The sequence below is a fragment of the Salmo salar genome, chromosome 13 (assembly GCF_965601325.2).
Source record: "Salmo salar chromosome 13, fSalSal1, whole genome shotgun sequence".
NCBI lineage: Eukaryota > Metazoa > Chordata > Actinopteri > Salmoniformes > Salmonidae > Salmo > Salmo salar.
The window spans coordinates 76183708-76209709 of record NC_138303.1 but is presented as its reverse complement, the minus strand read 5'-3'; the positions used below and the strand labels follow the sequence as shown (position 1 = coordinate 76209709).

The 26002-nt window shown below is 44.8% G+C and overlaps 2 protein-coding genes across 3 annotated transcripts in view; both read right to left on the bottom strand.

The window, feature by feature from the left end:
• Positions 1 to 1358: 1358 nt before the first annotated feature.
• On the bottom strand, positions 1359 to 19149 carry LOC106567739 (ras-like protein family member 10B). The gene is made up of 4 exons (XM_014137403.3): positions 19000 to 19149; positions 17208 to 17602; positions 11445 to 11569; positions 1359 to 2234 (listed from the first exon to the last, which is right to left on the bottom strand). The coding sequence occupies exons 2-4, from the start codon at positions 17427 to 17429 to the stop codon at positions 1964 to 1966; spliced, it is 618 nt and encodes a 205-aa protein (XP_013992878.1). The 5' UTR covers positions 17430 to 17602; positions 19000 to 19149; the 3' UTR covers positions 1359 to 1963.
• Positions 19150 to 23661: 4512 nt separating this feature from the next.
• Positions 23662 to 26002, bottom strand: part of LOC100380745 (AP-2 complex subunit beta) — a 70174-nt gene continuing 67833 nt past the window's right edge. For both annotated transcript variants that reach the window (XM_082960338.1, XM_082960339.1), the window contains one exon: positions 23662 to 25673. In XM_082960338.1, the coding sequence (XP_082816464.1) occupies positions 25599 to 25673 (75 nt within the window). In that variant the 3' untranslated portion in view covers positions 23662 to 25598. The remainder of the gene's footprint in view (positions 25674 to 26002) is intronic.

Sequence of the window (26002 nt, the reverse complement as noted above, 5' to 3'; positions counted from 1 at the left end):
GTCGCTAGAGCGCGATCGAACCCCAGGCTGTGGTGACGCCGCAACACTGCAATGCAGTGCCTTAGACCGCTGCGCCACTCGGGAGGCCCTGAAGCAGGTTTTTGTCTAGGATTTTGCCTGTGCAAACACACTCCATCCCATTTCTTTTTATCCTGAAAAACTCCCCAGTATTTGCTGATGTTAAGCATACCCATACCATGTTGCAGCCATCACCATGCTTGAAAATAAGAAGGGAGTTACTTAGTGATGTGTTGTGATGGATTTGACCCAAACATAAAGCTTTGCATTTAGGGCAAAAAGTGTATTCCTTTCCTGTTTTTTTGCAGTATTGCTTTAGTGCCTTGTTGCATACAAAATGCATGTTTTGGAATATTTTTATTCTGTATATTTGAATTCTTCTTTTCACTGTCATTTAGGTCATATTGTTGTTGATCCATCCTTAGTGTTCTCCCATGACAGCCATTGATCTCTGTAGCTGTTTTAAAATCCCCAATGGCCTCATGGTGACATCCCTGAGCAGTTTCATTCCTGTCCTGTGGCTCAGTTCAGAAGGATAACTGTGTCTTTGATGAGTCTGGGTGGTTTAATACATAATCCACAGCATAATTATTAACTTGACCATGCTTAACGAGATATTCAATGTCTGATTTGTTATTGTTACCCATTTGACTGAGGGACCTTACAGATGTTGTATATATGGAGGACAGACAAATGGTTAGTCATTAAAAAATCATGTCAACCCCTATTATTTCACACAGAGTGAGTCCATGTAACTTCTTATGTGATTTGTTAAGCCAAATGTTACTCCTGAAATAGTTTAGGCTTGCCTAAACAAAGGGGCTGAATACTTATGCAATGACTATATTTTCGTTATACATTTTTATTTATCTTTATCTTCTTCCACTTTGGCAATAGAGTATGTTGTGTAGATTGTTGACAAAACAATTAATATCACTTTATATACAATACATCCAGTGCCTTGCAAAAGTATTTTGTCACATTAGATTGTGTTAAAAACCCTTATCATGTGCATCTACAATTGTAGATTTACGATGTAAAAGGTTGTGTTTGCGGTTGGAGTGTAAAGGTCAGATTGGATTTGGTGATATTACTCCAAATATCATAATTTCACCATCCTCTTTCAAATTCACTAGGCTTGTTTAAACCTTCGCCAAGGACTAGAAACCGTGAGGTAAAAAGTGATGTGTCCTCAGTAAATGAAACAGACAGTTGTCTGGTAAGGATGGTCAGTGTTTTGTAAGCTATTAGGAGATTAAACACTGTGTGGGACACTGTGTCCCTATGGTTGTTTGTTTTGGTTCCAGAAGGTGTGAAGGAGAGGGTCTTTTGCGATTGGCTTAAATTGAATGACAGTTGGGTTTTTTATTTGTGCTTGTTTTGTTTGAGTGGTTGGGTATGGAATTCGTTATGCTACCTTTAAGGATTTTACACTCAAGTGTGCACCTTCAAGACATATCAGAGCAGAGAAAGAGAACGCACTGAGCCCCAGGAACGGAAGGATCCATCTGCCTGCCCCTGCATCAGCAGATGCCAGCCTCAGTCCCAATCCAAAGGGGGCTTTGACATTAGCAATGTCATACATTGATCAACGCCCAGGCTAGTCAAACAACAGATGCTGGAAAGTTTCTTTAGTGCACTTGGATGAGTTCATAATTGTACAGCTACGGGTTTTGGTTGGTTTAACTGCCTCCAAGTCAAGAAAAGATCAAAGACACTTTACAAAAATGGATAGGGTAGTACTCTCCATCTGATCAAGTATGTCATATATCAGCAGCAAAACATAGGGGTGTTTAATATTGTAGTTTCACATGGGGCAGAAACGTGGTCAGTCATGGTAGTCAGTCACAGTGATCATCAATAGTTCTCAGCTGTTCCTAAGGAGGTTTACTGTACCAATGGCCCTCAATGCCACTCCGGTGCCCATCCACCGTCACTGAGTAAATCACATGAGGGCGCAGCGTTCGTTCCTCAGTGCCCGTTGAAAGCGAATGGTGGCATGGACGTGTTTGCAGCGGGCACAGACCACACTGCGCATAGCCTCCCCGAACAGCAGCAGCACGTGCCAGTTGTACTTAGCTGAACACTCCACGTAGCCGCACTTCCAGTTCTTCCTAACCAGGTCGGACACGTTATGGCGGGGGATGACACGCCCCCACTGCAGGTCCCGCTTGTTTCCCACAATCAGGATGGGCGTGTCACCTGTGCCCACCACCCTGGAGAAAGGAAAAGAGAGACAAAAACAGTGAGAATGAGAGGTTAGACACCTGTGGTCAGCTAATGCCAGGCACACACACTGGTTCCTTTTCTGTAGTCATTTAAACAGAAACACAGCATAACATAAAAGCAAGGCTTAGCTATGACTGACACAGGTTTGTACCCCAAGATTTTAACCTTCACACCCAGTCTAGAGAAATATGAGAAAAATATCCTGAGGGGTTTTTATGATGTTATAGTTGATGCTATTAAAGCAGAGTTATCAAATCCCCTGCCCTGTTAACCCTGGGCAAAATGGACTCTTCGTAAGGAGAGCTGTTTCTGTTTGGACATATTCATGACCAAAAACCCAGACATTTTCAACAAGGGCTTTTCTTAACTCCGCACTACTAACAAAAGTACACCTTGACAGAAACCTTGAGTTATAGTCGAGGGAAGGTTTAAAATCCCACAGATCCCCATCTTGTCAAAGTAATATGCTGGTAGCTCCTACAGAGCAAGTTTGAAACCTTGGGTTTCTGAGGTGAGTGTAAATTATGTGTTTTTTTCTCTAGTCTCTGTTGTGGCTGACTATAATTCCCCGTCTCTCCTTCACTGCTCCACTGGGCTTGGTTAATGCATTTGTTCTGTCTATAGCGCCTGGCTTTGTCTGGAATCTTACTGACAAGCTGTCACCGGGCTCTCCCTGCTATCCCGGGACTCCTCGTCAGATAAACGTGAGTAAAACCCAGGGTGTCACTCTCCTCTCCCTATCCCTAAGCCTTTGCATTCAGCTTTTATCTCTTCCGTATGATGATAGTTCCCTCTTTTCTAGGAAATAAATACCTTTTCCTAAGCTGTCAGTTCCTTAAAAGCAAATGGCACAATTTTAACACTATGAACAACAAGAGGGTGTGGGACAACAATATGTGCAAAGGACAATAGAGGGAGATTGTCCACTCTGCTTCTCGTATTGATTTCAAAAGAATATAGCCTACTGCTCCAAACGTTGATTTTACAAGCATGCACTGCTATAACCTTTAAGTACAAAAATCGAACAAATCAAATGATTTGTGCGTAATAATAATAATAACTGGGTGAGCCCACACAAAATAAATGGATGACTGGGAGATGAATGGCTGTGACAGGAGCTGTCACTGACACCATTAGCCTCTGTGTAGCCTTGGCAACGTGGCACTGTCAGAGTGGGGGCTAACTGAAGGCCTCATGCTCACACACCATGTGACAGCAGCCAACAAGGCTGATGGGACAACTACACCTCACATCCATCACTGCTGCCAATGACAGGTAACCGTCACCCTGACCCTACGGTCACCTCTGGAACAGCTGTGACGTCCACTTTGACATCCCAGTGCCACGAAGGTGACACGATTTGCAAATTCAAAAGGAAGCGTTATTGACTTTCCAATAACTGAGGCTGAGAGGATTGGTTAGGTCAAATCTACAATAACTCATATGCCTTGATACATTTTCACCATGGTGTGTTATGAAGAATTACAACTAATTTATACTACGTTAGATATTACAAGGTCTTTATTACAATAGCAGTTTAAAATCCAAGATGGCGTAGCAGTCAGGCGTCTTTGTTTTCGTCTTGTCGTGTCCCGTGTATATATCTTTATATATCTTTTTTTCTTCGCATACATTTTTTATGTTTTTCTTAACCCCAACTTCAACATACTCTCCTGCAACCCGCCTCACCCAATGTGGTATGGTTCTGCTATTTTCTTTACTTCAGAACCAGAACCCCCAACAGAAGCTAGCCAGCTAACTAGCTACAATACCTATTTTGCCAATTGGCCTGGACCCCTTTTATTGCCGATATGGAGCCCCGCCGATCCATCACGACTGGACTACCGACGTTATCCGCCCGAGGGTTTTTTTCAACAGGTTCCTCGGTCACGACGTCCCCTGAATCTGCTAGCCTGCTAGCCGCGGCCCGCTAGCTATCTAGAGCATACCGGACTGTTTGCTGAAGAGGTTCATCAGCCAATTTCTTGGGCTACTATACCTATTTTTCCAATTGGCCTGGACCCTTTTACTACACGGACCCCTGCTTATCCATCACGACTGGTCTGCCGACATAACCACACGAGGGGGCTACAACAGACTTCTTCCATCGCGACGTCCCTCTAAGGCCCTTCTGCTAGCCCCGGCCCGCTAGCTGTCTGAATCGCCGTGTCTCCAGCCCGCCCAGCTACTCACTGGACCCTATGATCAATCGGCAACACATGCCTCTCCCTAATGTCAACATGCCTTGTCCATTGCTGTTTTGGTTAGAGATTATTGTCATATTTCACTGTAGAGTCTCCAGCCCTGCTCAATATGCCTCAGTTAACCCTCTTGTCCCACCTCCCACACATGCGGTGACCTCACCTGGTTTATTGACGTTACTCAATGCCTAGGTTTACCTCCACTGTATTCACATCCTACCATACCTTTGTCTGTACATTATGCATTGAATCTATTCTACCGCGCCCAGAAACCTGCTCCTTTTACTCTCTGTTCCGAACATACTAGACGACCAGTTCTTATAGCGTTTAGCCGTATCCTACTCCTCCTCTGATCCTCTGATGATGTGGAGGTTAATCCAGGCCCTGCAGTGCCTAGCTCCACTCCCATTCCCCAAGTGCTCTCATTTGTTGACTTCTGTAACCGTAAAAGCCTTGGTTTCATGCATGTTAACATTAAAAGCCTCCTTCCTAAGTTTGTTTTATTCACTGCTTTAGCACACCCTGCCAACCTGGGTGTCTTAGACGTGTCTGAATCCTGGCTTAGGAAGGCCACCAAAAACACTGAAATTTCCATCTCTAACTATAACATTTTCCGACAAGATAGAACTGCCAAAGTGGGCGCAGTTGCAATCTACTGCAGAGATAGCCTGCAGAGTTCTGTCTTATTATCCAGGTCTGTGCCCAAACAATTTGAGCTTCTACTTTTAAAAATCCACCTTTCCAGAAACAAGTCTCTCACCATTACCGCGTGCTATAGACCACATTCTGCCCCCAGCTGTGCCCTGGACACCATATGTGACTTGATTGCCGCCCATCTACCTTCAAAGTTTGTGCTGTTAGGTGACCTAAACTGGGACATGCTTAACATCCCGGCCATCCTACAATCTAAGCTTGATGCCCTCGATCTCACACAAATTATCAATGAACCTACCAGGTACAACCCCAAATCTGTAAACACAGGCAACCTCATAGATATCATCCTAACCAACCTGCCCTCCAAATACACCTCTGCTGTCTTCAACCAGGATCTCAGCGATCACTGCATCATTGCTTGCATCCATAATGGGTCTGCTGTCAAACGACCACCCCTCATCACTGTCAAACTGTAAGGGAGTGCGTAACTGGCGGCAGGGAAGTCAGGCGCACGAGAGCAAAACTTGGTAATCAACGGAGCAGCTTTATTCATAAAACCACCGGTAACCAGAACCACAAACAAATAGGTACAAAACCCGTCGCGCACCAGAGAAAACGTGCACATGCACTTACAATAAACAATTCCGCACAAAGACATGGGGGGAACAGAGGGTTAAATACACAACATGTAATGAGGGAAATTCAGACCAGGTGTGTGAGAAGACAAGACAAAACAAATGGAAAATGAAAAGTGGATCGATGATGGCTAGAAGTCCGGCGACGCCGACCGCCGAGCGCCGCCCGAACAAGGAGAGGAACCGATTTCGGCGGAAGTCGTGACAGTACACCCCCATGACGCGCGGCTCCAGTAGTGCGCCGACACCGGCCTTGGGGAAGACCCGGAGGGCGAGGTGCAGGGCGATCCGGACGGAGACGCTGAAACTCCTGCAGCATTGAAGGGTCCAACGCGTCCTCGACCGGAACCCAGCACCTCTCCTACGGACCGTACCCCTCCCACTCCACGAGGTACTGAAGGCCCCTCGCCCGACGCCTCGAATCCAGGATTGAGCGAACGGAGTACGCCGGGGCCCCCTCGATGTCTAGAGGGGGCAGAGGAACCTCCCGCACCTCAGACTCCTGGATCGGGCCAGCCACCGGCCTGAGGAGAGACACATGGAACGAGGGGTTAATACGGTAATCGGGGGGAAGCTGTAACCTATAATTGAGACCAGGTGTGTGAGAAGACAAGACAAAACAAATGGAAAATGAAAAGTGGATCGATGATGGCTAGAAGACCGGCGACGCCGACCGCCGAGCGCCGCTCGAACAAGAAGAGGAACCGACTTCGGCGGAAGTCGTGACACAAACGCTCCCTAAAACACTTCAGCGAGCAGGCCTTTCTAATCGACCTGGCCCAGGTAACCTGGAAGGATATTGACCTCATTCCGTCAGTAGAAGATGCCTGGTTATTCTTTAAAAGTACTTTCCTCACAATCTAAATAAGCATGCCCCATTCAAAAAATGTAGAACCAGGAACAGATATAGCCAGTAGTTGACTCCAGACCTGACTGCCCTTGACCAGCACAAAAATATCCTGTGGCGTACTGCATTAGTATTGAATAGCCCCCGTGATATGCAACTTTTCAGGGAAGTTAGGAACCAATATACACAGGCAGTTAGGAAAGCAAAGGCGAGCTTTTTCAAATAGAAATTTGCATCCCGCAGCACAAACTCCAAAAAGTTCTGGGACACTGTAAAATCCATGGAGAATAAGAGCACCTCCTCCCAGCTGACCAATGCACTGAGGCTAGGAAACACTGTCACCACTGATAAATCCACAATAATTGAGAATGTCAATAAGCATTTTTCTACGACTGGCCATGCTTCCCACCTGGCCACCCCTACCCTGGTCAACAGCACTGCACCCTCCCACTGCAACTTGCCCAAGCCTCCACTATTTCTCCTTCACCCAAATCCAAATAGCTGATGTTCTGAAAGAGCTGCAAATTCTGGATCCCTACAAATCAGCCGGGCTAGACAATCTGGACCCTCTCTTTCTAAAATGATATGCCGAAATTGTTGCAACCCCTATTACTAGCCTGTTCAACCTCTCTTTCGTATCGTCTGAGATTCCCAAAGATTGGAAAGCTGCCACGGTCATCCCCCTCTTCAAAGGGGGAGACACTCTAGACCCAAACTGCTACAGACCTATATCTATTCTACCCTGCCTTTCTAAGGTCTTCGAAAGCCAAGTTAACAAACAGATCACCAACCATTTCGAATCCCACCGTACCTTCTCCGCTATGCAATCTGGTTCTGTGCTGGTCATGGGTGCACCTCAGCCACGCTCAAGGTCTTAAATAATATCATAACCTCCATCGATAAGAGACAATACTGTGCAGCCGTATTTATAGACCGGGCCAAGGCTTTCAACTCTGTCAAGCCTTGGTTTCTCAATTGACTGCCTCGCCTGGTTCACCAACTACTTCTCAGATAGAGTTCAGTGTGTCAAATCGGAGGGCCTGTTGTCCGGACCTCTGGCAGTCTCCATGGGGGTGCCACAAGGTTAAATTCTCGGGCCGACTCTTCTCTGTATACATCAATGATGTCGCTCTTGCTGCTGGTGATTCTCTGATCCACCTCTACGCAGACGTCAACATTCTGTATACTTCTGGCCCTTCTTTGGACACTGTGTTAACTAACCTCCAGACGAGCTTCAAATGCAAGTAAAACTAAATGCATGCTCTTCAACTGATCGCTACCAGCACCTGCCCGCCCATCCAGCATCACTACTCTGGACGGTTTTGACTTAGAATATGTGGACATCAAATCAAATTTTATTAGTCACATACACATGGTTAGCAGATGTTAATGCGAGTGTAGCAAAATGCTTGTGCTTCTAGTTCCGACCATGCAGTAATATCTAACAAGCATTCTAACAATTTCACAACAACTACCTTACACACACAAGTGTAAAGGAATGAATAAGAATATGTACATATAAATGTATGGATGAGCGATGGCCGAACGGCATAGGCAAGATGCAGTAGATGGTATAGAGTACAGTATATAAATATGAAATGAGTAATGTAGGGTATGTAAACATTATATAAAGTGGCATTGTTTAAAGTGACTAGTGATACATTTATTACATCCAATTTTTAATAATTAAAGTGGCTAGAAATTTGAGTCAGTAGGTTGGCAGCAGCCACTCATTGTTAGTGATGGCTGTTTAACGGTCTGATGGCCTTGAGATAGAAGGCCAGTCCCTCGGTCCCAGCTTTGATGCACCTGTACTGACCTCACCTTCTGGATGATATCGGGGTGAACAGGCAGTGGCTCGGGTGGTTGTTGTTCTTGATGATCTTTTTGGCCTTCCTGTGACATCGGGTGGTGTAGGTGTCCTGGAGGGCAGGTAATTTGCCCCCGGTGATGCGTTGTGCAGACCTCACTACCCTCTGGAGAGCCTTGCAGTTGTAGGCGGAGCAGTTGCCATACCAGGCGGTGATACAGCCCGACAGGATGCTCTCGATTGTGCATCTGTAAAAGTTTGTGAGTGTTTTTGGTGACAAGACACATTTCTTCAGCTTCCTGAGGTTGAAGAGGCGCTGTTGCGCCTTCTTCACCATGCTGTCTGTGTGGGTGGACCCTTTCAGTTTGTCCGTGATGTGTACGCCGAGGTACTTCAAACTTTCCACCTTCTCCACTACTGTCCCGACGATGTGGATAGGGAGGTGCTCCCTCTGCTGTTTCCTGAAGTCCACGATCATCTCCTTTGTTTTGTTGACGTTGAGTGTGAGGTTATTTTCCTGACACCACACTCCGAGGGCCCTCACCCTTGATGGGCCCCAGTGTTGAGGATCAGCGGGTGGAGATGTTGTTTCCTACCCTCACCACCTGGGGGAGGCCCGTCAGAAAATCCAGAACCCAGTTGCACAGGGCGGGGTCGAGACCCAGGGTCTCGAGCTTAATGACGAGTTTGGAGGGTACTATGGTGTTAAATGCTGAGCTGTAGTCAATGAACAGCATTCTTATATAGGTATTCCTCTTGTCCAGATGGGTTAGGGCAGTGTGCAATGTGATTGCATCGTCTGTTGACCTATTGGGGCGGTAAGCAAATTGGAGTGGGTCTAGGGTGTCAGGTAGGGTGGAGGTGATATGATCCTTAACTAGTCTCTCAAAGCACTTCATGATGACGGAAGTGAGTGCTACAGGGCGAAAGTCCTTTAGCTCATTTACCTTAGCTTCTTGGGAACAGGAACAATGGTGGCCCTCTTGAAGCATGTGGGAACAGCAGACTGGGATAGGGATTGATCGAATATGTCCGTAAACACACCAGCCAGCTGGTCTGCGCATGCTCTGAGGACTCGGCTAGGGATGCCGTCTGGGCCGGCAGCCTTGCGAGGCTTAACACGTTTAAATGTTTTACTCACATTGGCTGCGGTGAAGGAGAGTCCGCAGGTTTTGGTAGCGGGCTGTGTCGGTGGCACTGTATTGTCCTCAAAGCGAGCAAAGATGTTGTTTAGTTTGTCTGGGAGCAAGACATCGGGGTCCACAACGAGGCTGGTTTTCTTTTTGTAGTCTGTGATTGACTGTAGACCCTGCCACATACCTCTCATGTCTGAGCCGTTTAACTGCGACTCTACTTTGTCTCTATACTGACACTTAGCTTGTTTGATTGCCTTGCGGAGGGAATAGCTACACTGTTTGTATTCGGTCATGTTTCCGGTCCCCTTGCCCTGATTAAAAGCAGTGGTTCGCGCTTTCAGTTTTGCACAAATGCTGCCATCAATCCACAGTTTCTAGTTGGTGAAGGTTTAAATTGTCGCTGTGGGTACAACATCACCGAAGCACTTGCTAATAAACTCGCTCACCGAATCATCGTATACATCAATGTTGTTGTTCGACGCTATCCGGAACATCTACAAATACCTAGGGGTCTGGTTAGACTGTAAACTCTCCTTCCAGACTCACATTAAGCATCTCCAATCCAAAATTCAATCTAGAATCGGCTTCCTATTTTGCAACAAAGCATCCTTCACTCATGCTGCCAAACATACCCTCGGAAAACTGACTATCCTACCGATCCTCGACTTCGGCGATGTAATTTACAAAACAGCCTCTAACACTCTACTCAGCAAATTGGATGCAGTCTATCACAGTGCCATCCGTTTTGTCACCAAAGCCCCATATACTACCCACCACTGCGACCTGTATGCTCTCGTTGGCTGGCCCTCGCTTCATATTCGTCGCCAAACCCACTGGCTCCAGGTTATCTATAAGTCTTTGCTGGGTAATGCCACGCCTTATCTCAGCTCACTGGTCACCATAGCAGCACCCAGCCGTAGCACGCGCTCCAGCAGGTATATTTCACTGGTCACCCCCAAAGCCAATTCCTACTTTGGCCGCCTTTCCTTCCAGTTCTCTGCTGCCAATGACTGGAACGACCTGCAAAAATCTCTGAAGCTGGAGACTCATATCTCCCTCACTAACTTTAAGCACCAGCTGTCAGGGCAGCTCACAGATCACTGTACCTGTACATAGCCCATCTGTAAATAGTCCATCCAACTACCTCATCCCCATAGTGTTATTTATTTTGCTCCTTTGCACCCCAGTATCTCTACTTGCACACTCATCTTATGCACAGCTATCACTCCAGTGTTTAATTGCTATATTGTAATTATTTCGCCACTATTACCTTCCTTATCCTACCTCATTTGCACACACTGTATATAGGCTTTTTCTATTGTATTATTGACTGTATGTTTGTTTATTCCATGAGTAACTCTGTGTTGTTGTCTGTGTCGCACTGCTTTGCTTTAGGTCATAGTTGTAAATGAGAACTTGTTCTCAACTAGCCTACCTGGTTAAATAAAGGTGAAATAAAATGGTTCTTTCAGACTGTGACTCAACTTATTTTATTATGGTAAGATAACCACTGTGAAAGACTATTGTTGTAACAAGTGAGTGAATGTCTGCTGAGTGTCTAGTGTATATTGTGAGTGTCTGTAGAGTGGGTGTTGTTAAAACTGTTTTCATCACACCACTCCACACTGCCATTCGCTTCCAGCAACATCCATAGGATACCGAATTCAAAAGAACACACAAAAGAACGGAAAGACAATAGAGGAATTGTGAAGAGAAACCAAAGTGATTATGAAGACACTTGACCATGGCAGTCTGAGCCACTCATGTTGATTTCAGTCCAAATGTTAAACAAATGTTCTCTGTGCGTGTGGCGGTGGGGGCTCCTGATTGCATAGCGAGCCGTAATTACGTCTGTTCAAAGAACCGGTGCCAGCTGGAGCTGGTCCCTATTTGTCATGCAGGCCGTGTCCTCACCTGGTCTCTAGGATCTGCTGGCGCATAGTCTTGACGTATTCGAAGCTGTCGAAGCAGCAGATGTCATAGACCAGGATGTAGACGTGAGCGCTGCGGATTCCTCTGCAGCAGGTGTCTGTCCACTCCTGGAGGAGGGAGGGAAGAAGATAGAAAAGTGAAGAAAGGAGAAGAAAAATTGCTAAAATAACATTTTAGCAAGAATAGAAAGGGGAGGAAAGGAGACAGGAGGGAGGAGAGAAGACATAGGGAGATCTCTCATTAAGAAGCAACACAAATGAACCTTCCTTTTGTCCGGTAAAACTCTGATAGCACTGTTTTATAAATGTTTAATTTGGCAGAGAATTTTATTTTAAATAGATGCATGGAGACCAATAGTTTTCACCTATTCTGTACACACTCATGCACGCACACACACACACAGCTTTTGAGAACGATATTAGTCTAGTTCATTTGTTTAAATGACTTGCAACATAGCTTACTGTCTGATCAATATGACCAGAACACAATCTGCTCTCTTATTGAATTCAAACTTTTTGTAATTTAATTTCTGCTTTATAATTGGCTCCTCGCTGTGAGAAATATTGTTTGCAAGTTAGGGCTTGCCTTGGATAGGTTTTCAAAAACACCTAAAGCACCTCCACAGTGCAAATGAAACACTGATTACTATATAAATCAACCTGGTCTCAGAGCATATCGTATTATTCTGTACGTAAATCCAAGACACTCCATTTTGTATGATATGTTTACGAATTACAATTCATATTATATGTTACGAAATTGCAAAACATACAATAAGTTACACATTTTCAAAATGTGTTATAAGTTACGAATTTGACGAATTTGCAAAACATACAATCTGTAACAAATGTGCTAAACATATGAGATGTTACAAATTATAGCTATGTGACTAACGTTAGCTAGCTTGCTAATGTTAGCTGTGTGTGTGTGTTGATCAGGCTGTTGATTGTGGCCTGTGGAATGTTGTCCCACTCCTCATCAATGGCTGTGCAAAGTTGCTGGATATTGGCGGGAACTGGAACACGACATCATACATGTCAATCCAGAGCATCCCAAACATGCTCAATGGGTGACATGTCTAGTGAGTATGCAGGCTATGGAAGAACTGAGGCATTTTACGCTTTCAGGAATTGTGTACAGATCATTGTGACATGGGGCCGTGCATTATCATGCTGAAATATGAGGTGGTGATGGTGGATGAATGGCACGACAGTGTGCCTCAGGATCTCATCACGGTATATCTGGGCATTCAAATTGCCATCGATAAAATGCAATTGTGTTCATTGTCCGTAGCTTATGTCTGCCCATACCATAACCCCACCGCCAACAACGGGCACTCTGTTTGCTCGCCCACACGACTCCATACACGCTGTCTGCCATCTGCCCGGTACAGTTGAAACCGGGATTCATCGGTGAAGAGCACACTTCGCCAGCATACCAGTGGCCATTGAAGGTGAGTATTTGCCCACTGAAGTCGGTTACGATGTCAAACTGCAGTCAGTTTGTGCAGAGATTCTTTGGTCGTGAAAATCCACAGTTTCATCATCTGTCTGGGTGGCTAGTCTCAGACGATCCCGCAGGTGAAGAAGCCGGACGTGGAGGACCTGGATGGCGTAGTTACACGTGGTCTGCAATTGTGAGGCTTGTTGGATGTACTACGTTTATATTTTTGTTCACTGTAAATGGAGTGTATCAGATTTACATACAGAATAATGCAAAATGCTCTGAGACCAGGTTGTATAAATTATCAGTAGTGTGAAATGTGAAGTGATTGAAGTTTTACCCCAAACAGTGGTTCTCTTTGAATTATTTGTTTCAATATCTCACAGTGGGATTCACCAGAAACTCTAAGTAGCTGGAAGAACCAATCATACACATCTGTCTGACCCAAACAGGTCAAGTGGCAAATGAGGGAGCTCCTCCCCTAATACTAAAGAGCCACTCGCCCGCCCTCTGATCATTCTCTCCTCACAGAAGAGTTATACTCTAGCTAGCTCTCCTCTTCTGTGTTGGGTGACTTTACAGAAAGGAAAGTTTTCACTTCGGGTAACCATTAGCTTTGTTGATTTTTCTTCCTTTGTCTCCTTAGGTAGCTACTGTAGCATCACACAGCTAGTTGCTGAGACTTGGCTAACTTAGCTGCAGGGCTTAGCTAACCTGGATAGCTAGCCTACCGACTAGCTTTTTTACCTGGAAGGGTAGAATTACTAGCTCGCTCTCTGCTTACCGAATGAGAGACATGTTTTATTCGTCTCAAGATCAACATAGAGCTAGCTTTCTTTGGCTAACACGAGGCGAAAGCTAGCTACATTCACATTGTAAAAGGAATACTTTGTAATTTTGGCAATGATTTTATCTACTTCCACAGAGTCAGATGAACTCGTGGATCAAAAAATGTATGTCTGTGTGCAGTTTAAAGCAAGTTGCTAACTATCATTAGCGCAATAACTGGAAGCTTGTGGGAATGCTAGCTGTTCCTGTAGATTTCCAATCATTACGCTAACACTAGTTGGCATTGGTGTGTGAAACTATCGCTAACTTCCTTTATACTGGATGCAGAGACATAAACATGGAATCCACAAGTTCATCTGAGTCTGGGGAAGTAGATCAAGGGCTTTAGTGACAAAATCCTGAAGTATCCCTTTAAAGAATTAGGTTATCTGGTTAGCACTATGGTAATTAGCTATGCTACTAGCCCAAGTGGCGAACGTGAGTTACGTTTCCCTTTGTTCTACGTTTCCCTTTGATAGACGTTTTTTGGAGCCATGGAACCTGCTAGCTCAGCCCAATGGGTACCGAGCAAGGACCCGGCCCCTGCCCCAGCACAACCGTGCCCATACGGAGCAACCATATCTGGCAAGGACACTCACCCCTGTGTGTCTTCTGCCTAGGTCTCGAACACGCAGAAGCAGTGTTCAATAATCCCCAGTCATGCATCCATAGTTTTTTTTTTGCCGCTAACACTCTCAGGCAGTTTTTTTGCTGCCGGAGAGTGTGCTGAGCAGCCCTATGTGGCTCATCTCACACACTGCCTTCAAGCAGGGAGACTACTTCACAGACCCACGGCGATGGCGAGGGCATGACCGACCTCCTCTAAGCAGCAGAGGAAGAAGAGCACGAGGAGGTGCAAGCTGTTACCTCTAGTCCCTATTTCACCCTTAGCAGGGCATCGATGGCGGATGATAGATATTCGCTCCTTGATGTCTGCAAACAGGCAGCGACCAGACTCAGTGGCCCGAACCCATGGAGAGTGGCAGCGCAGAGATGGACTGGTACGATGGACGGAAACTCCCCTCTCGCACCGCCCCAAGCAAGCAACTCCTCCCAGCTATCCCAGCTTGCATGGCGGAAGCCAAACGCTTGGGACAAACCCTCGACCGACAAGGTCCAAACCAGACTTTTTGCCAGCATGAATGTCAAGGACATGGAGGAGCTGGGCCTCGGCAAGCCATCACTGGCCAACCACCTCAAACACAGTTCCTTGTCACTACAGGCACTTCTCTCTGGTAAGACGGAACACTTCTCCATGTCCATCTACCAAAAGGTTTACATGTCTGCCGTACGTCCTATATGGGAGTTGAATGTTACATCCATACTGCTGGTTTATCAGGCCGATTTGATGCTAGAGATGCATAATCTCCTAGCTATCAGCAAGCCTAACCCAGACCAATTCGCTGGCACCAGGGCTTTCCGCAGGAGGCTTCCAGCGACACAGCATGCACCGACCCCACAGTTCGGATTCCCAAACAGGCACCGCCGATGGGGAAAACAGTCCTTTTCTGCAGCCACATCGAGGTCCCGCCTATTTGATTCCCCTACAGGGAAGAAGGGGTGCCGGACCTAGGGGTATGCCCCTTGATGCAGAGAGGGGCAGCCAACAGTTCACCCCAAGTTCTGGCCTGCCACCTCTCGGGCAGAGCACAGAATGTCGGGTAGAACCCTTCCCTTTGTGCCGCAACCCATTCTAATGCGTTCACTCTCAAGGAAGACGGAGGGAATCTACTCTACCCCCGAGTGCCCACCATGCCACGGCTCTCCCCCCGGCACAAGTTCAAGCAGAATTTTGGACTTAGCAGCGACTGGCGATTCGGCACACATACTAAAGCAGAAAATCTCCCCTTAATTATGCAAAGAAACGATCGGGCTATACAAGCGGCAGAGAGCCGCCTTGGCTTCTACACCCGGTACTTCCTTGTTCACAAAAAATGGAAATGGTTTGCCTCAATTCTGGACCAATGGGTGTTAAACAGCTATCTGACAACGTTGCGTATGCTTACATTCAACATGCTGTCTCTGTCTTTTCAACGAGGTGACTGGTTCACCTCAGTCGACCTGCAGGACAGGAGGATATTAAGGTTTTGTTTTGAAGGCACAGTCTATGAATACCATTTGGGCTTGTGCTAGCTCCCTGAACGTTCAGAAAGTGTGCAGAGGCAACATTCACACCACTGAGAATCAAGGGGCTGAGAGTCCTATACAGATGATTACCTACTTTGCAAGTGGTACCAAACACGACGTATGGTTCAAGATCTATCAGAAAAGGAGCTTTTGTTGCCAACAGAGATAGTACCAAGGCATAATGATGGATTCTCTCTCGAACACCCTCGGAGGACTGCATCACGCCCTTCTGATAGTGCCTCTCCTTGTTCAACAGGAGGCGCTCGGTCACGTTCAAGACATGCCTCCGAGTGCTGGGGTTGATGGCATCCATTATCTCAGTAGTACCTCTTCGCCATCTGAGGATGAGAGACATCCAGGGTTGGTTTTTTGCCCAACCTCTGTGTACAGGGTGTCACCAAACAACCAGATTCATCCGTGGGACTGCCAGATGGTGAAGTGTGATTCATCACTCCAGAGAACACCTTTCCACTGCTCCAGAGTCCAATGGCGGAAAGCTTTACACCACTCCAGCCGAGGCGTGGCATTGTGCATGGTGATCTTAGGCTTATGTAAGGCTGTTTGGCCATGGAAACTAATTTCATGAAGCTCTGAACAAACAGTTATTGTGCTGACGTTGCTTCCAGAGGTAGATTGGAACTCGGTAGTAAGTGTTGCAACCAAGGACAGGTGATTTTTATGGGCTACATGCTTCAGCACTTGGCCGTCCCATTCTGTGAGCTTTTGTGGCCTATCACTTCGCGGCTGAGCCGCTGTTGCGCCTAGACATTTCCACTTCACAATAACAGCACTTACAGTTGACCGGGGCAGCTCTAGCAGGGCAGAAATTTGACGAACTGACTTGTTGGAAAGGTGGCATCCTATGACCGTGCCACATTGAAAGTCACTGAGCTCTTCAGTAAGGCCATTCTACTGCCAATGTTTGTCTATGGAGATTGCATGGCTGTGTGCTTGATTTTATACACATGTCAGCAACGGGTGTGGCTGAAATAGCCGAATCCACTAATTGAAAGAGGTGTCCACATACTGTTGTATATATAGTGTATTTAAACTTGAGGAGAAATGACATTCCAGGTGAATACAGAGAGCAGGTTGTCCTCTTATCTACCCCTGTCAGATCTATGTGTGTGTGTGTATGTTATGCAAATGTAGATACATTTAGATAGCAGGGCACAGATAGCATCAAAGCAGAAGGAAACCACTCTATTAAGATGAACCCACTGACAGTGGCTTCCTCTCCTCATCTCCTCATGTCTTGACATTAAACTGGACCTTTCACCTTGCTACAATGTCTAACCTGGCAAACACATCAGTTCCCATCACTATTGTGCTTCAATGGGACAGTACCTGCAGTGAGCTGCAGGGGAAGCTGGTGATTGCAGGATAGTCGGTGATCTGCAAGTTGTGCACGTGGCCATTGAGCACGGCAGCCGACAGGTGGACCTGGCGGGCACGGCTGGTTCCCTGGACAGGCGCCTCGCTGTAGTCATCGTGGAGGAAGCGCTGCACGATGGCAGTCTTGCCCACGCCCTGCGCCCCCAGCACAGCGATGCGGAAGGGAGGGGGCATGCTGCACCCCCCTTGACCCCCTGCCGACGTTCCGCCCCCTTCCCTGTTCTCGCAAACCACCGGCTAGTGCATTCAGGGTTGTGCAATGCATAGTCCCCACGGGTGCAGAGGCAGGTGTGGTGGTGGGGGGCACGCTCAGCCCCATTCATAGGCCACCAACACCCCCTATCACACTAGAGGATCGGGGGAGGAGAGAGGGTAGAAAAGGGAATTGGGGAGTGAGAGGTAAAGAGAGCGAGGGGGAGGTAGCAGGATTGAAGAGATTGGAAGAGCGAGATTGGAGAGAGAGAGAGTAGGAGGAAGACAGAAAAGGGGAACACACCAAACAGGTATGGGTTATTTGGAGCTTAAAGATGCACTATGCAGAAATCGCTCTGCCATTTCCTGGATCACTCTGTACTTGTACATGAAAGTAGAGGTTATTTTGGAAAGTGCATTATTTTTACCACTGCATGCCTTTCATTCATCTACAAAAGGGAAACAAAAGCACTATGCTGCTAAGCAACCAACTAAAAATAGAAATCCTATACACAAGGACACTCTGGGAAGATTAAATAAGATATTCAATGAAAACCAAAGACGTCACTGTGCAGTCTAAATGAGATTGACTAAACTGTAAACTCGAATGAAATGCGACAAAATATTTATTTTGACACTTAAATCAGTGTATTGTCTTCCAGGTGGTTTATTGGAGATGCTACAACTCTCCCTTGTAGTTTTGGAGCCAGTAGAGTGTTAAGAGACTAAGATTTATTTTAGAACAGCTACATGCACTGATCCTATTAAGGACAGATGCAGTATTAATAAAGCATCACATCATTACCACTTGAAAAAACGTTGAATGAATAATTTAGGAAACTAACACAACTACAATAATCTCTCAATGCTTCATACAATTCCCACCAATACTATATCTGAAGCTGCACCATCATCATTAACTTAATTCTTTAGAAGACAACAATCACCATCCAAACAATTCCAACAAATTAAATGGAGAATCTGCAGTTGCTACATCCATTCTAAGATTTTTTTATTAATGATATATAAGCATTGATTCTTGAAGAATAACACTTAGTATACTGTATGCCTCACGAGCTTAGTTCAACTGTCTTACACCATCAGAACCCAAATATATAGGCCTACCCGAATTAGTAGACTCATATCTAATAACACTATCATCCAAAAACTACACGGAACCGACATGAGTAACTGCGCAAAGACATACTCACCAACGTAGAAACTAAATGCACAAAATGAATAAATATTGGGTGAAAGAATTCCAGTAGCCTGGTATGCTATTTGATCAGGCAAAATAGCACAATCACAAATTAAAAAACAAAAACATGTTGACACCATCTTTTGATAGGCTTTATGGTTAGCTAATAGGTTTTCATGAAATGCAAAAATACATTTAGGCATCATAATTACATCCCAACTTTGTGAGAATAAAAGGAAGTAGATCTGTAAAAATTAAGGATAAAATGTATCTAAATAGACCACCTTAGCTGCATCTCTAAACAACTCCATATCCGTAAAAATGATTAGAAATTATAGGCTACTACAATCTTACCGTGCGCACAAGTATGGTGCCGATGCGGTGAAATGTGTAGATTCCAAAGTGCTGCTGCGGATACACCTGCGGTGATGCTGATGTGTGTATAACCTCATTCGTTGGCTTCCCACTGAAAGATAAGTGGCTCAGGTGGATACAGTGAAGAGTCCTAAAGATAAAACCTCCTCTCTCGATAGTGGAGAGGCGGCACGCGGTCTAAACGCCTGTCAGATATTGCAGGCAGCAAAAAGGGGTGAGACCTTAAAGTGTATAGGCTAATGTAGGGCTATCACATCACGTCTGCTGTAGCTTAATAGTCAGATGAGGTGTTAACAACCGACAGCCGACATGTAGTGGATAATCTAGCCTTTTAGGGAAAGGTCGGTCCGCACGAGAATGAAAAGGGTTGCCACTGCCAGAGATGTGTCAGATAAAGGTCGGCTAACTGAAATTTGAGTTATAGTCCTATCTCTTGTTAACATTTCCAGAACACTTGGGAGTTTTGAGGAATTTTTAGTGACCCTGTGCGTGCGACGCACCTAAACCAGCGCGCTTTGCTTTTTGACTATTAAAAATATCCATGTGGTTTCTACACAGTGCCTGGTGTTCTTACATCAGAAGTTGCCGACATGCATTGATTTTCCATCTGAATAGCCTAGGTCTTTGATCTAAAGTATTTTTTTTTTATTTAACTAGGCAAGTCAGTTAAGAACAAATTCTTATTTACAATGACCGCCTAGGAACAGTGCGTTAACTGTCTTGTCCAGGGGCAGAACGACAGATTTTTACCTTGTCAGCTCAGGGATTCGATCTAGCAAGCTTTATGGTTACTGGCCCAACGCTCTAACCACTAGACTAACTTAGTATTGACTCAAGTGTGTTGAGAAACATGTGAACCCGATGGGCAGTAAGGAGGCTGTTTCTTAGCAACAGTATATTTTGACATTGTTGCTAAGTAACCACGTGCCACATACCTGTCTGGCCCAAGTCACCTTTCACAATCTTTTACTTAGTGGTGCACAACTCCTGGATTTTGGAGTCGAAAAAAGTCGACTCTTGCTCGACTCAGACTCCTGTGGTGGGAGTCATATGAGTCGACTCTTGCTCGATTCCTAAAACGGATGCGCGCACACATACACTCCACCTCATTATTGCAGTCCGACTAGGAAGACTACATTTACGTTCTAGAGGGCTGACATGCGCATGATGCTGCCCATTTGTCTATAAAATGTCTACTTTGTTTGAATATAGAAGGTGATGTGTAGGTACTATAATATTTCAGTGATATTTCGGCTGTGTGCAGCCTTGACATATTCCATGGGATGATGCCGTGCACTCTACGCTGATAACCCTATTCTTTGCCATGTTTTAGCCCTATTCGGACGGGTATTAGGGTTTTGTAGCCTAACTATTATCAAGCATGTTCATTATTCCAGAGACGATTGAAACAGGATTCGTTTTTCCAAACTGCCCCCTGTAATTATTTTTTTAAATTACGGAAGCCTGGAGGTTTTTGTAGGCCTGAAGATATTTCAACGTAATGTCTAGGTGATATTTTTTTCATTTCACCTTTATTTAACCAGGTAGGCTAGTTGAGAACAAGTTCTCATTTGCAACTGCGACCTGGCCAAGAATAAGCAAAGCAGTTCGACACATACAACAACACAGAGTTACACATGGAATAAACAAACATACAATCAATAATACAGTAGAAAAATCTAAATACAGTATGAGCAAATGAGGTAGGATAAGAGAGGTAAGGCAATAAATAGGCCATGGTGGCGAAGTAATTACAATATAGCAATTAAACACTGGAATGGTAGATGTGCAGAAGATGAATGTGCAAGTTGAGATACTGGGGTGCAAAGGAGCAAGATAAATAAATAAATACAGTATGGGGATGAGGTAGATTGGATGGTCTATTTACAGATGAGCTAAGTACAGGTGCAGTGATCTGTGAGCTGCTCTGACAGCTGGTGCTTAAAGCTAGTGAGGGAGGTAAGTCTCCAGCTTAAGAGATTTTTGCAGTTCGTTCCAGTCATTGGCAGCAGAGAACTGGAAGGAAAGGCGGCCAAAGGAAGAATTGGCTTTGGGAGTGACCAGTAAAATATACCTGCTGGAGCATGTGCTACGGGTAAGTGTTGCTATGGTGACCAGTGTGCTGAGATAAGGCTGGGCTTTACCTAGCAGAGACTTGTAGATGACCTGGAGCCAGTGGGTTTGGCGACTAGTGTGAAGCGAGGGCCAGCCAACGAGATCATACAGGTCGCAGTGGTGGGTAGTATATGGGACGTTGGTGACAAAACGGATGGCACTGTGATAGACTGCATCCAATTTTGTTGAGTAGAGTGTTGGAGGCTATTTTGTAAATGACATCGCCGAAGTCGAGGATCAGTAGGATGGTCAGTTTTACGAGGGTGTGTTTGGCAGCATGAGAGAAGGATGTTTTGTTGCGAAATAGGAAGCCGATTCTAGATGTAATTTTGGATTGGAGATATTTCATGTGAGTCTGGAAGGAGAGTTTACAGTCTAACCAGACACCTAGGTATTTGTAGTTGTCAACATATTCTAAGTCAGAACCGTCCAGAGTGGTGATGCTGGATGGGCGGGCAGATGTGGGCAGCGATCGGTTGAAGAGCATGCATTTAGTTTTACTTGTATTTAAGAGCAGTTGGAGGCCACGCAAGGAGAGTTGTATGGCATTGAAGCTCGTCTGGAGGTTAGTTAACACAGTGTCCAAATAAGGGCCAGAGGTATACAGAATAATAGGCTACACTGATAACTCGTGCTTGGCTGCCAAATGCTTAGGTCTCCCCATAATAGTTAAATGGATGAAGAGTGATCTTAATCATTATTTTAGCGATCCATCCATGTTAGACGTCATTCCTAATAACAATGCCCCTCATCCTGCTGATTTGAGCTGCTGAACTTGACTGTGTTTATGGATGAGAAAGTGAATTTGCCATTTCCAAAAAGTTTAGTGGGGATGATCTATTGCCTAGGACAGGGCTCTCCCACCCTGTTCGCGGAGATCAACCATCATGTAGGTTTTCACTCCAACCCTAATCTAGCGTATCTGATTCAACAATTAGCTGGTTGATAAACTGAATCAGGTTAGTTACAACTGGGGTTGAAGAGAGAACCTACAGGAAGGTAGCTCTCTGGGAACAGGGTAGGAGAGTTCTGACCTAGGCCATCAACAGCCACCCATTAAATAAGCTATAGGCAATACTTTGACAATGCACATTTAGGCCTAATTAAACTGATGCATTTGGCGATGTTCAAGGTCAATTCACTGGCACTATGAAGAAGAGCTTAGCCATACTCATTGATAACCTAATATATACTTTAATATACTTTTGGTGAATGTACGAGGCATTGCTAGATACAGATGACCAATATATTGCCTATGCGCACGGTTGACTGTCTCTCTGCCTGCCCCGATCCTCTCTCTCCCTCTCCTGCTCCTCTTTCTCTTCGCTATGAAAAACGCTTGTGTGTGTTTGGGCTTCGGTCTGTTGTGTTGAATAGCTCAGCCTACTCACTGATAGCCCCTACTTTAGTGAACTGGCGCTAGACATTGCAAGCCAATAAATTGCGATAGCCTATAGCCTATATATTTTGATTACCGATGCACAGTTCTGAGTGCCTGTCTGGTGGCCGACATGCCTTGCTGTGCTCCTCCCATCTCTCTCTCTCTATCCCTCGCTAGCTCGCTCTTTATTTGCTGTGAAAGATGCGACAGTTTGTGGTCTCCAAGTAGACTACGGAAAATAGTTTCCTCAGTTGCAGAAATACTGAACCTTAGGAGTCGATTCCGAGTCCACGGGTAAGGAGTCGACTCCACACCACATTACGCAGTGCGCACGCAGGTGCAATTTCATGTGATGTAGCCAGCCAGTTAATGTGAACCAAAGATCGTCTATTATATTGACAAGATAGTCAAGTGACCACTCTAACAATTGACATTTTCACTTAGGGGTGTACTCACTGTTGTTGTCAGCGGGTTAGACATTAATGGCTGTGTGTTGAGTTATTTTGAGGGGACAGCAAATTTACACTGTTATACAAGCTGTACACTCACTACTTTACATTGTAGCAAAGTGTCATTTCTTCAGTGTTGTCACATGAAAAGATATACTCAAATATTTACAAAAATGTGAGAGGTGTACTCACTTTTGTGAGATACTGTATATTGTATATTGTGAAGATAAATAGAGCAACTAATTATCAGAGCTAGATTCTCTAGGCCTATAGCTCTGCTAATTCCTTTAGTTTAAGTCAGACTTCTTCCCGATCCCCACAATGCAGATCATGTAAAGAGTTGGCAGTCCAGTGTGAAACCCTTTTTCCAACACTGATATCGCTGGTCTCTAGACTGTGTAACTTCCATTGTGCTTGCATTTCTCCCAGACACACAACTGTAACAAAACCAACATGCTGATTCAGACTGACCTTGTCAGTGTGAAAATGCCTACCCTCCAAAGGAAAAAACACCTAAAACATCAGTAGCATCTCAAGGGAAATAAGCTTTGATTCTGAGCGAGTCACTCTGTATTCTGAGCATCTGTGGACTACACACTGCTGTGGCTGGCCTTTGGCTGTGCGTCACACACTGGTCATATTACCTCTGGTCTGATTATGGATTGTGAACAAATGAGTTAAACATCAGGCACCGCATACGTTTATACCGGACATTTTATTGAAATAATAGAAGATACAGTGCCACCTTGATGACGAGGAGTGATGCAGTATCAATAGGTTAGCTTGAGGAGAAGAAGCAAAAAAAAAAATGGACATTTCAGTTTTCATATTACTTCTTACTACAGCCGTTCTGTAGGCCTATTCCTGGTTGCTGGGCTTATAAGTACATTAAATCTTTTTTCTCAAACAAGTTCTGGATGGGAAAGTTACACCCAAATACACCTTCATAACATCTTGCTTGGGATACATGCAGTCAAATTCTGGGCAAAGATAAGACCATCCCCTGTAGCCAAGTGTTGTTTTGAGAATGAGGAAAACAGACAGCAAAGATTTTTGGGGGAACAATGGACACCGCTTCCATGCAGGTTTACAGGCACATCAGCATGTGGCAACAATAAAATTAGAAAGCTGAAGTCACAAACACAATTGGTACCCTTCAGACTGCACTTTACATTGGCTTCAATAAAATAATTAATAAAATGATTAGCAATGTTTGAGCTCAACTACCAGAGGTCTAGCAAGCATGGTTAGTCATAGAGATATGGCATATTAAAATCACATCAGTTTGTATACATTTATTAATACAACTTCCACGAGGACTTGGTACATAACTGGAATATAGCGCCAACGTTTTTCTGTTATGGAATACAAGCACACTAATTCTGGGTTACAAGGTAGTAATATAATAATCATCTTTCATTAGTCGTACAGAACTTTAGGTCTACAAACTACACCACATCACTGCACAGTATAATCATAGAGGGGGGACCCTGGTCATTAGGTGGCCTGCAAGCACTACATAGCCTCCATGTTTAGGATAAAGCAATGCCAGGGAGGTGATTTTAACTGCAGAACACCACAAACACGTACACTAGGCATGTAATTGATGACAGTATGGGGTTGTTATCTACTATGAAAATAGCAACTGATATTGACCCTGGCTTTGGGTTTGACCCAAGGTTTAGGGTTTAGTTTTGTTTGGAGGAACAGCTGCAAATGGAATATCAATAACAATCTTACATATAAAGAATAACGCATAATATCTCATTGGAATCAACATAAGATGATTACAGTATAACAGAATGGACAACTCATGCCACACTCACAATTGGCATAATAATTAATACTGCAACACAAAATCAGCAAAGGGGCATGAATTATTGGACATCTAGGAATGAATATAACTGTGTTTGATGGCTGCTGCAGGTCGAGCAATCAGAAAAGCATTGAGAAGCTTGAAATTATCAGCTGCCTGCAAGTATCAATAAAAAAGAACAATGGCACAGACTGGAGCAAACAAGTAATAATAGCCATCATAAATAGTGGTCAGCATAGTGGTTACTAAAATGAGTAGAGAATGACGTCCACTAATGCATTAAAATCATGGCAGCCTGACAATTTCATGTTCCCTGTTCCTGCGCTTGCCTCTCACTACTGCCATCTTGGCCCAGAATGGTACTTGTTGCATCATGGAGACATACTGTAGCAACTGGTTCAACTGGAAACGTCCGCCCCAGTAAGGCCTGGAAGATGGCACCAAATCGAGTATCTCTTGTGGAACGGTTGGGACAGTAGGAAAAGTACCACGGAAGCAGAACAAGCATAAAAAATAGACAAAACATATGATATTACACTTTCCAATATTGGCAATACAGTACAAAGAGGTGGGACCAATGGCTTAGTGAATATGAAAGATTTCTTCTTCTTTTTGGAGAGCTTCACCTTCAACCACGTTTTACGACATTAAGACATTTAGTTTAGGATGGACTGGGGATGTCGCATTCTCCCATGGAGGTAAAGATGGTGGAGAGGAATGAGGGAAAGGAATAATACATGACTATAACGCTAACAGCTGCTGTTTGTTCTTGGGGCGAGGTGTGGAGTGGAGGGTGGTGAGTGGACGGACGGAAGGTTCAGTTCTTCAGGACTGAGTCGTACACCTGGTAGACATACTGGGTCACCTCAGGAGCCCGGCACTTCAAGGACAGCTGGAAGAGAGGATAGGAAAAACTATTGATTCAGGTATAACTATAGGTTACATTACAGCTCAATAAGTCTGAGTACATTTCACCTTCTCTACTGCACAACAGTTGAATTGCTTTTCGCCACTCTTTTGATTCTAACAATTATTGTGAAGACCATAATATATGATAGCGTTATTGAGTATCCCTACAAAGCATATTATATTCAATTCATCCATCTCAGTATTATACATTTTCCTTCGACCGGATTTAACAACAGCATTGATCAGTTTCTATTCACAGTGGGGTCGTTCCATTTGATTTCAATCACTTTTTGACCCACCCCTTTTGATTTG